Raw genomic sequence first — 12,690 nt, 5'->3', positions numbered from 1 at the left:
ATATGGTCCGAATACAGAATATGGTTCACACACAGCCGATGATGAATGTGTATCTGTTACCACATCTGCATACAACTCTGAAGACACAGATTTTGGTTATCAACCACCAGTAAAGAAGGAAAAAGTGACAAAATCATCAGCTGTAAAACAGAGTGGGACGCCATCAACTGCCATAGCTGGTCTGAAGTGTAGAACTCTAAACATTCAAGATTGTGATATTCCACTATACAGTACATTGGAGTCAAACCTAAAATCAACCAGTTTAAGTTTCACATTCACGAGACTGTGGTGCCATCTTGCCTTAAGCAGTTTGAAAGAAGAGACAATGCGTGGATGATATCTTGTAGCTTTGTTGACAATACTCCAATGTGGTTTGGGTGGAATTCTCTGGTTATTAAAGATGACTTGCCAAGTCAAACACTGACATACATGGAGCCATTTGGAAATCCACCAACAAGGCTTGATGTTGTGCATCACACAATGAATACTGTAATTCGAGTTGCTGATGCATGCCATGATGATTCATACATACCTGTGACCTATGGCTTAGCAATTACAAAGCTAACACCGCCGTCACCAGACTACTTGAGCGGCTGGACACAAAGAAGTTTGAGCGATGGAACGAAGCTGTCCAAACCATCGACTTCTCACACTCAAGCCGCAAAGCATGGAGCAATTGGAGCATCGTCAACAACCTCACTGATCGCTCAGTAAACTCCGCTCGTCAGTGCCCTTTTTCTGCTAATGCCATCGCTTCCCAGCTAGTGCAGAACGGGGTCTACAAGACAAAGGACCGCAAGGCATCCCGTCTTGTTGCCAAGGAAGTATCTGCCCTTTGGCGAGTGGAAACACCACAAGAGGAAGCAATCTCTGGAGGCTTCACTCCAGAGGAATTCGCCACCGCCTAGTGAAACCACACAAGTCTCCAGGGCCCGATAAGATCTGCCCTGAGCTTGTGCTCCATGCTGGCCATGCCCTAAAGTCCTGGTTACGTGGATTCCTCTCTTCCTGCCTGCACCACCTCACAATCCCAAAAATCTGGAGAAGAGCTTTAGTAGTTGCAATCCCTATGCCTCACAAGCCCCAGAGGACCCAAGGAGTTATCGTCCAATATCCCTCCTCTGTGTTCCTTTCAAGATCCTCGAAAGACTGATCTACGCACGCGTTAACCCAATCATCGACCCGCTCCTTCCAAAAGAGCAAGCTGGGTTTCGGCGCGGAAAATCCACCGTAGATCAGGTCACACTCTTAACCCACGACATCAAGGATTGCTTTGAGGCAAAAAAGAAGGCCGGCGCTGTTTTTCTAGATCTTACAGCTGCCTATGACACCGTATGGCATCGCGGCCTTACTTGCAAGCTGCATCGCCTGCCTCCTGACCGACATATGGTTCATATGATTATGGAACTTGTCAGGAATCGAAGCTTTACCCTCACCAACGGTAGCTCATGGCGAAGCAGACTGAGACGCCTGAAAAACGACGTCCCACAGGGATCGGTCCTGGCTCCACTTCTTTTCAACATCTACACCCACAACCTGCCAACTCAGGCCTCCGCAAAATATGCTTATGCGGACGACCTGGCAATTCTCCACTCTGCAAAGTCGTGGGAAAATTTAGAAGACACCTTGAGCCAGGACATGAAAACTCTCTCAGCCTATCTCCAGAACTGGCGACTGAAACTCAACGAAACCAAAACTGTGGCAGCAGCTTTCCACCTCCATAATCGGGAAGCTGATCGTGAGCTACACGTACAGAACAACGGAAAATCTCTGTCCTTCTGCCCCGAACCAAGATATCTTGGGGGTGACACTGGACAGATCGCCCACATACCGCCACCATTTGGTGTCACTGCACAAGAAACTCACATCCCGCGCTGCGCTACTCAAGCGCCTGGCAGGCTCTAGCTGGGGGGCGAGGGCTGACACTTTGCGTATAGCAGCCTTAGCCCTTGTCTACTCTTCAGCAGAGTACTGTGCACCTGTTTGGTGCCGCAGTGCTCACTGCCATAACATCGACAGTGCCATAAACAGCGCCCTGCACACAGTGACCGAATGCCTGCGTCCCACACCATTGGACAATCTCCCCATTCTCGCTGGCATCCAACCTGCTGAGCTTCGTCGCGAAGAAGCCACTCTGTCCCTCGGTCGACGGGCACTGGAGCCTAACCACCTTCTCCACCACAAGATCTCTGCTCTCCCAAACGAGCAACCCCGTCGACTGAAATCAAGACACCCATTTGTGCCAGCCGCTCAACTTCTTATCAACGAAGCTGATGTACAAGACATCTCTGCGGCTGCTTGGGCGGACCATAAATGGAGTTCTGAATGGAAGTCAACCGCCACCAGACTCTATTCGTTCATCCCCGACGCCGACACACGCCCCATCAGTCTAACACTACCAAGACAGGCATGGGTGCGCCTTAACCGTCTCCATACGGGCGTCGGGCTTTTCCGCTCAACCATGCACCAATGGGGAATGGCCTCTTCCTCCTCCTGTGAATGTGGTGCGAGGAACAGACCGCAGACCACATCATCAATGACTGCTCCATCTTTAAGCCAGCTAACGGAGTGGAAGGTCTGCGAGTCATGGATGATGAAACCAAAGACTGGCTGCTCTCTAGTAGCCTTCCAGTGTAGTCCGGGAACATCGTGAATCTGGGGTGATAAAAGGATAGACCCTCGGCCCCAGACGCTCACACGGCGACGACAGATTTAGTCCTACAAATCACTATTGTTTGACAGACTATTTATATGTTTCGGAGCCTTCCATATCAAGTTAGCATATTTCAAGTGCTTTTCGGTTCGGGTGGTGACCACATTCCAGTGGAAAGCAGAGTACTTGCAGTCATGAAGAAAAAATATAAACTTTCACTCAGCCTATGAGAAATTCACAGATGATACATTGAAAACATGCAGCATGAGAAAACATGGTAAGTTGGTGGAGCTCTACCAAACGTTCAGTATTTTATTATTAAAAATGCATGGAGAATCGGCAGAGCACTATTTATGCCATATGCATTTCGCTCTACAACTATAGAGTACCATTAGTGCCTTATTTAAATAGAATCTACCAAATGTTCACAGGACCTGTGAGGATCAATAACTTAGATTTGTTCACTTATTCTCTGAACAAGATGATTCCCCTGTTCTTTGCTACTGGTCACCACAACTATGCCAGATGGATGACCCTGTATGTAATGAAGTTGCTGAACATTGAGAACACTCACCCTGGTTTGAAAGATTAGTTGCAAAATGAATCTTTCAGCATCAGACAAACGTCAAAAGCATTCAATCGATGTAATGTTGATCTCACGTTGGAACAGACCGTAAATGCAGATGCTGCATCAAGACTTCGTTGTTGATCGTGGACACAGAATTTTGGTGCACGTAAGAGGTGGAATATTCTTAGAGCAACAAGAAGTGCTGTTGTTGGAAGCTTGATGATGAAAACCCAACTTGAAGAACCTGCTTAAGGGCTGAAACCATCGAGAGTCAAGAGAGATACATCAGATTTGAAAAAAATCCTCGGTGTTGTGGACGCAACTATGAGTCCATTTGCAGAACCTGTTGAGAATGATGTTTTGTATTCCATTGGAAGTGGAAAATCTGCATCTGAGGAAGTCACAAGTGAGCTTCTGCAAGTGCAGAGGATTGGCGAGAAGATGTACTCTGAGTTCAAGACAGATTGCTTGATATTCAACTACAGGTTTGAGTCACCAATCCTCAGGAAAGTAGTCAAAAACTTCTCTTCTGATGCTGTAAAAGCAAAGTTGGTGAACAAGGAAAGACAGAAAATAATAGAAGTGACAAGGACAAGAGACATGTTTAGGCGACTAATTTTTCTTGCTGCGACAACTCATATTGAGTAACCAATTGTCTTCACGTATCCCTTAACTCCTGCCCGTTGTGCCTTGGAAATATCAATGGTTCAATGAGTTCTTCTGCACAAATTGGAAGGAAGGGTTGAAAGTACAGCACCTAAATCTGTGGATGTCTTAATTATTGAAGCCATGTTTGCTATGATTATCATCATCATCATGCTGATACCATCAGATGCTTGGGCAACCTACCTATTAAGGTCAAAGGCACAGCAACAACATGCATATTAACAAATGAATGTAGAACATCTGTTACAGAGGTTCATTATGTTAGTGACATATAGTTAAAACATACACACACACACATACGCGCCGACTTCCGGGGGGGCTGGTGCCCCCGTAAATTTATACTTGAGAGGCAACAAAAATGGCTATTACAAGTGGCGTTTCAAAGATAAAATACTTTGCGAAAAAGATTTAGATAATTTACACGGACAGAATGCCGAAAGCAAAAAAGCCTACGTTGCTCTTGCCCGCATAACAGCAGCTGATCGCATGGCTTTCTCTGGAACGTGAATTACTACTGCGATGCGCATGGCACGCACGCTCACAGTCACACACTGCTTACCTTCCCGTGCGTGAGGAGCAACTTTAAAGTCAAAACGGGTGGTAGCAAAAAAGCGAATGCGAGGTTGAATGTTTATTCTCATTTCACAAATTATCCAAATGTCTGTTAAATTTTTTGTGACTTCAAACATGAAATCAATTTTACAAACTTTATCAAATTGAAACTACGACACAACGAACAATTAAATGAATACAGTAACGTACATGAATACAGAATACAGTAACAGTAACATGAATACAGTAACGCACCCAGAAAAAAAAAATTAGGGGGGGGCTAATTCAGAACTGTCGTCGAGTGATTTGCGACAATAGGCCTATGTCCATCCCTTTGATTAAAATTTAAAGGCACTCGCGGCCCACCACCCATCGGTTGCCGATACCTGTGCCAGGGGTCCAGCGGAGCGTTCAAGCTCTTTTGGAAAAATATTTATTTAAATATTTGACTACGAGGCAGCGCGAAGTACCATCACTTATGATGTCACAATTGTACTTATTCCTCCGTACTTATTCATATCTAACCTGTAAGAAAAAGGTATAAATGGGGAACATGCAAAAACTTTATTCGATAAAAGACTATAAAGACTTTCGATAAAAAACAGAAGAGAAAATACTTCGTCGTTGTTAACGCTTTGAAGGTAAGTAGTTGGCAAAACCAGGTTAATAAAACTGATAGCGGGTTTCCACTCTGCTTGAGATCATGTTTTTTTGCGTTTTATTTCGATAACTTTGCTGTCTTGAGCGTTGTTATTCACTCGCATGAAAAGGAAATGAATCGGCTTGTTTTCCAACTGTAGCCTACCAATTATGAGCTAACAATATCAAAATTTTTACGGCTATAGGCGTATTGCATGCATAAAACTAGTTAATCGTTTCAAGCAGCGGTTCTAATAAATTCGGTTTGCGAGCTAGGTGTCAATATAAACAAGACAGTAAGCTGAATCAAAGACTATTTTTTAAGTAAAATAGCGTTATGATTATGACGTCATCACCTTTCTCGCCCCCCAAGGTTTTTTGAAAAGTCGGCGCCTATGCACACACATACATACACAGGAACAAGTATTAAGGGGCTAGAGCAAGACATGCGTGCCAGAGGCTTCAGTGTTTGTGGTTCAATGGCTGGTTTCAACATCACCGGTGGTGAGCAGACTTGGCCAAGGAACTTCTCTGCAGCCTTGTCACCCTCTTCGTTTAAAACATTCCTTCTTCGCTTCCTTGCTCAACAGTGGTGTGATGATCAGTACTGTGACGTACTGGGCAATAAGAAACTATTCTATGCTGTTGATGACAAGTGCTTCATGCATTCTGTTGAGGATAGACACATGACAAGGAAAGAGTAAAAGCCACTTGTGAGTTCCTAAATCGAAGCTGATACAAGGATGATGCAGCATGTGAGGCATATTCACATCCTCAACCCCAACCATATCATCACTGTAAGTAAGAGCAAATGACATGGATGTGCTTGTGATTCTGTTGTATCATGCCAGTTGTAACAATTCCCTCACAATATACATGACATAGGAAATTCAAACAACAACAATCGCAGGTACATTGACATAACATTACTGGCAGACATTTTGGGAAAAGAACTTTGTGAAGCATTACCAGGTTTGCATACGTTCACTGGCTGCGACTACTCTATTTCATTTAAGGGCAAAGGGAAAGTACATCCATTGAATATGGTGGAGAATTCTCCAAGGTTGAAAAAAACGTTTGGAGAACGTAGCTCTTCAACAATGGCTGAAGACACCTACCTTGTGATGGAAGAGTCTGTGTGTGTTTATTATGGACAAAACGAGGTTAAAGACGTTAACATTGCTCGCTTCAGCCTCTTAAACGTGAAGGATCAATCCAAAGACCCTAATACTCCTTTGAAAAATATCAAAGGAATGGAGCCATCTATGCTTCCTCCATGCAAAGCAACCCTCAAGCAACATGTCCTTTGTGCAAACTTCATTGCCAGCATGTGGAAGTCAGCAGATGAAAGCGACATTCATCAGCTTGATCCACATGGAAACGGATGGAGTAAGAAAAACGGAATGTACATGCTGATTGCTGAATTGGTTCAGAGGTCCTATGGTTACTGATTGTCTCCGCGACCAAATTGAAGAAGTTCCTTATGAAGAAACTGACAGTGAAAGAGAAGCAGAGGAAACTGATGACTCAGATCAAGAAGATTAGTGGTTGATTTGAAATGTAGATCCGAATTCAAATGTATATCCCTGATTTAGCTTCTGCTCAGCTTTGGCATAAGTTATAAAATGATGCTGTAAAAATTTCACCACAAAATGCTTTTATAACAGTACTTTTGCATTTGATCTTGCCATGCCCAAAAACACTTATAACACTTCCCTCTTTGAAGCTCTTCAGCTCCTTGTCACTGTAACCTTGACTTGTGATAAACAATGAGTTCCTTTTAAAAAATTCTTTAGGCTGGAAAAAAGCATAAGTCGCACGTCGTCAAATCTGGAGAATATGGAGGGTGGGTAAGAGATGCTATTTGTTTTTTGACCAAGAGCTGCCTCACACTGATGGGCGGCGTTATGGGCATGTGCATTGTGATTGCAAAACCCATGGATTGTCACTCCACATTGCCTGCCAGCTGCATCGAACTCGGTAATGGAGGTGAATAAGAATCTGTTAGTAAGAAAGATGATTTACTATTTTACCTTGGTGAGGTTGAAATGCTTAAAACGACTGGCGGACAGAGTGTCAAGTGAAGAATTGAAAAGGCTTGGCATTCACTACGGTGTAGAAGAGGTTGTATGGTGGAAGAGACTCCGTTGGTATGGCCACGTACAACGAGTGGAAGAGGACTGCTGGCCTAAGAAGGTTCCGTCAATGGAAGTAAAAAGGGCGTAATTCGCATGGACGACCAAAGAAGAGATGATGCGATAACGTGCGGAGCTACCTCCAAAAGTGGAACCTTGTGGCTGTCAATGTTTAAAATAGGAGTACGTGGAAAGCAGCCATCAAGTCGGATCAAAATTTACTGACGTCCAACCCTCACAGTACGGAGAAGAAAGGACATAAAACCGTGCACTAACTAACTATAACTATTATCGCTGGCTGCATAGCCGAGTGGTGAGAGCCCTGGAATGGCAACCGAAAGGGTGCCGGTTCGACACCACTCAAGAGCATGCGACTGTGTCTTTGGCAGGACACTTAAAGGCATGCCTGAAGATGGACACAAAGATTGGCTTCCTTGCCTTCCCGTCCACTTAATCTAAATCTTCAACCACCAGGTGTAAGCCTGGATACGACACACAAACAACTATTAACTAAGGCACAAATGCATGTGAACCCAACTCTTTTGGTCAAAAATGCAATCAACATGACCTTGCTCTGCGGTTTAGACATGTGCGCCCTCCTGGGTCTGTACAAGTGATATCTTCCACAGCATCCCTGTTTCTTCGTTTCAAGATCGTATTGGAAAACCCAAAAAGGTATAAAATACTCGGTTGGAATCTTCTATAATTTCATCAAAACCTTTAGATTGATTCTGTTGTGACCTCAAAATCTCTCCATTGTTGTGTTACCGACAACAGTTGTGCAACAACCAACAGCACTCACTGCAGACAATCGAGACACAAAGCAAAAACTTTTACAAGCGTTAGTGACCCTGAGTTACAAAAAAGCTTATTAAAACAACAAAACGACTGAGCTTAAAAATTTTCAACACAAAGCAGCGAAGTTGTGCTGCATGGTGAAAACGTGGCTTGCCGATTGGCATTGATCCAAGAGCATGGCGAATTACTTTTTTGTCACACATCATTTGTGAAAAAAAAGGTTTTGAGCAAAACCGATTATTATTGGTGTCAGTGGAGAAAGCAATTGTGTATATGACTTATGCCTAACCCTAATCTTTCCTTTTTAAACTATGTTGTGAAATAAAATAGATCACCAATAATATGTGACACTTAATATGACACTAAGCTTAGCCGATTGTGCAATATAATTAACATGCTGATCGACATCAAAAGATTATGGAATTATTTTTAAAAAGAAATGATCGAAAATGAAAAGACAGAACCGCTTGACTAACATGGCTAAAGTCTCCGCTAAAGTAACCGCAAAAGGTGCGTCTACACGAGAAAGTGTTCTTGCTTAGAAATTCTTGCTTAAGCTAGTTTTTAAGCTCGTTTCGTCTACACTCACAATCTCAAAAAAAGATTTTGCTTGCTTGAACCACGGTCACGTGAGTATTTTAACCGCAATGACGTCACGTTTCAAAAAGTTCGCGCCAAAGCAAGAAGTAAACCAACTGTTTTTTAACAACTAGTCGGAGTGAGCTGGCACTTTGAGTTGTTGCAGTCATTCAATGATTTAATAATGGCTTTCAAATGTCAACGTGTATTATTTTTGTTGTGATGGTCATGGTCAGAAATAAAAGCAACTGAACTGAACTTGTGTAAAAAATGCTGCAAAATGATAAGGTTGCAAACACGCAATTTACTTCAGAAAGAAGTGTTCAGACACCTTAATGAAGTTAAAAAGTTACTGGGTGCATCAAATACAAAACAACAACTACAAACTTCCCAGTTGCTTAACTAGCAGCCAGACTACTGAGTGCAGACCTGAGGTTTTGCCGCGAAAACAATTCTAAGCAAGAGAACTCGCTTAGGCGCTCAGTTTTTCGCTCTGGAGCGTATTTTTTCTCGCTGACTTGCTCACTCGCTTATTTGCTTAAAAGTAAGCGGCACAAAGTGCGATTATCTTAAACAAACAAGAAGTTTTGTTAGCTTAAGCAAGAAAACAGTCGTCGTGTAGACGCACCTTAAAAGCTTGACAGAAAAACTTACTTCACAACCTGCTCTTAAATAGTCTCCTATTTTTGACATTGCAAGGAAATAAGCGATGTGTGGCTTTCCAGTAGTAGCAGTGCCCCAGTATATTTTTAAATCTCGATGTTGTAATATTTCATCAAGTTTTTCTTCGCCTAGAACTTCCTGAAAAGCAACTTGGTATTCAACATTTAAGCGTTCATATAGCATTGTTCAAATTATTTTGTTGATCAGTCAAATAATAGGACATGTTAAGCATTAAGACAGTCTAGCATATCAATTAATTAAGTACAGTAAAAAAATACAGTTGTCCAAAAATAGAGCATACAGGAAACAAAAAAAGTAGCTCACCTTTCACATGTTTTAAACAAACTCTGTCAAAACAATTCTACAATTATGAAAAATGTAAGTTTATTAAATCATCTTGCCGATTGTGAATATGATTCACAACAAAAATGCTGTTAAAACTAAAATATTGTATTTCCACAGCTTTGTTGCAGAGCATGTCTTATGAAGTTTATGTAAGACAATGTAATATATTATGTTATGTTGACGACATTTTTGCAATTTTGACAAAGATTGGTCTTATTCCCAATTTTTAAACCTTTTAAATGCTCAATTTAAACAAAACATCAAAGTTACGGTTGAAAAATCTGATAACACTATTGCCTTTTCAGATGTTGAAGTAAAAATAAATCATGATGCGTTTGACACACAGATCTGGTGAAAACCCACCAACACTGGCCTACTTTTAAATTACAACGCTTTTTGCCTAAATAGATGGAAATCTGGATTAATTCTATGTCTTTTATCTCGTGCCCGTTTGGTTTGTTTGACGGACTTATTGTTACACAATGAAACTAATACATTGAAAAATATGCTACATTTAAATGGATACCCGTCAGCTTTTATGGATAAAAAACCGAAATATATATGCACCCAAAGAAGACGATTTCAGCAACTTTTTAATGTACCATTCTTGGGAAAAGGTTCGGTAAGATTTTCAAAAAATCTAGCTAAAATTGTTAAAAATAAATTCAATTGTAACATTTACCCTGTGTATAGAACCTTCAAACTAAAGTTAGGGTTAACATATTTGGATAATTTTTAGCTCTACCCCCATGTTTTCTGGGGTGGGCTATATGTTTATGACCATTAAAACAAGTTTTGGCTACTACTTTTTGAGATACAAAGAAATTGACCTCTTGTCGTTACTCACCAATAAAACTATGATGCGTAACTTTAAAAAAAATATTTTTTTTCAACTGGGTAGAGAAAAGATTGATGAAAAGTTTGGTAAAAACAGAAAACTGCTAAAGTCTCAAAGTCCTGCAAACTAGTTCAAATTGGCTGGATTAAGTTCAACCATATTTCTTTTAAACATGTCTATGACAGCACAATGGCGTGATTAAGTGAAAACAAACATGACTATGACAACACAAAGGAGTATTGAACTTCTTCAGGGAACCATCTTTCACTACTTTTAAATGTGATTTGTGCAGAAAGTTGAGACTTTAGCACTACACTGTTTTTGCCAAACTTTTCATCAATCTTTTCTCTACCCAATAAAAAAAATTTTTTTTTACATTTTTTTACAGTTACGCACAGGGGCACAACTAGGGGGGCTGTCTAGTCGGCATGACAGCCCCCTTTAAGATTTGCAACTTCAAGAAGAGGGACGACTAACTAGACTGAGACTTACGTACTACTTAACGTGTGTCCGTTCAAGCTACGTCCTATGCATACCAAACTTGTTTTACGCTCAAGTCGCATAAACCGCAATACAAAATATTAAGAGACCGTCATTTATTCACGCAATATGATGTCATAAACAACACACGCGTAAGGGACCTCTGTTAATCACATGCAGAAACGGATTGGCATGCACGACGCACGTGACTTGCAGGCGTTTTGCGGACGGCGGAGCATTTTTTCAATTTTTTTTTTTTAATTTTTTTCCTTTCCGTATTATTTCCGAATCCAATTATCCGATAAAAGCGGTTTTTAGATTCGATTCTGCATGGATTCGAATCTTAAGGATTTGAAATTCTACTTTGGGCATACCTACTTAGGATGCAACCTTATTAACCCACAAAACGAAACTAGTCTGATTTGTAATCTTCGTATGGTCTCAACTTCACACATTCTTAAACCAATTTTATAATTTTGGTATCAAAAAGACGGCAATTAAATTTTTTTACAATCTTGACGTGTATCCATCCAGGCCCTAAGCTTGCGTGGACTACTTTTTAAAATGTGGGCTTGGAGAGCAAACAATTTGCTGCCTACTTTCGAAAGCGCGGGAAACTTTTTTGAGAGAGTAGCAAGCGCGGACAGAGCGAAAACGGTCGCTTCGCACGTCACAGAATTGGATCATTGCGCTGTCAAATTACACTAGGCTACTATTCTAACAATCTAACTGTGATATATCCACTTCTACAAATAATTGTTAGTTTTCTTTCTCGTTGCCGACCCCCTTTGATTTTTTCTAGTTGCGCCACTGGTTACGCATCATGGTTTTATTGGTACGTAACGACAAAAGGTTACTTTCTTTTTATCTCAAAAAGTAGTAGCCAAAACTTGTTTTAATAATCATATAGCCCACCTCAGAAAACATGGGGGTAGAGCTAAAAATTATCCAAATATGTTGAGCGGTTCTTGAGATATTGCCGTTTTTCTATTGCTCTTTATCTATAAAGCCACCTAGTGGCCAAGGGTTATTTCACTTATAACTCGAGAATCGCTTATCTGATTTATCAAATTTGCACCATTCTTCTCAGAAAAGTGAGAAGCATGTTTTAAGCCAATAAAAAAAATTAGGTGGTGCCAAATTTTTCAAAATTTGTTTGTATTATAATGAAATGACCCAACAGTAAATAAAACAATGCTAATGGGTAAATTTTATTGATTTCTTTATGGAATTATGTTATTTGGCACATGACAATTATGTGTGAAAAATAAAAACAGTAAATAAAACAATGTTAATCGGTAAATTAACGTTTAAGCCTAATTCACTTTTAGCATCGTTCCAAGCTATTGGAACACCCTTTATTAATGAAAAAAATTAATTTTTCGTTTAGTTAAGCATTACTTTATGTCAGGGGTGACAAACCTTTTTGCAATTGCGGGCCACTTTATCAATTACACATGAGTTATCGGGCCACACAACTTTTTAATCGTAACTTACTATGAAATGTTTTAGAAGCGACTCAAGATATTATTCATGAAAAGTAACAAACGGCAGATGAAAGTACTAAAACCTACACAGTTGAAATTATCTTACGCAGAATCGAAACATACAACAGTAAAAGTAAAAACAAATCAACTTGAGCAGAAAGGATAGAGCAACAGTACTTGCACTGAAGACAGTTTAATTTTCTAAGTTTAATTTTCCAGTTTAAGCGTTTGCTTTCATATGAGTATGATTTCTTCTTTTTTTAGCTCTATCCTTTTTGCTGAAGTTG

At 40.7% G+C, this 12,690-nt stretch overlaps 1 protein-coding gene across 1 annotated transcript in view; it reads right to left on the bottom strand.

Moving 5' to 3' along the window:
- LOC145787127 (tyrosine--tRNA ligase, cytoplasmic-like) overlaps window positions 1-12,690 on the bottom strand; it is a 108,753-nt gene that overhangs the window by 60,766 nt on the left and 35,297 nt on the right. Inside the window, exon 4 of the mRNA XM_082598852.1 lies at window positions 9,245-9,391. Within this exon, the coding sequence (XP_082454978.1) occupies window positions 9,245-9,391 (147 nt within the window). The remainder of the gene's footprint in view (window positions 1-9,244; window positions 9,392-12,690) is intronic.

This window comes from Aplidium turbinatum, chromosome 18 (assembly GCF_918807975.1).
Source record: "Aplidium turbinatum chromosome 18, kaAplTurb1.1, whole genome shotgun sequence".
Taxonomy (NCBI): Eukaryota; Metazoa; Chordata; class Ascidiacea; order Aplousobranchia; family Polyclinidae; genus Aplidium; species Aplidium turbinatum.
This window is presented reverse-complemented; position numbering and strand designations above follow the sequence as displayed.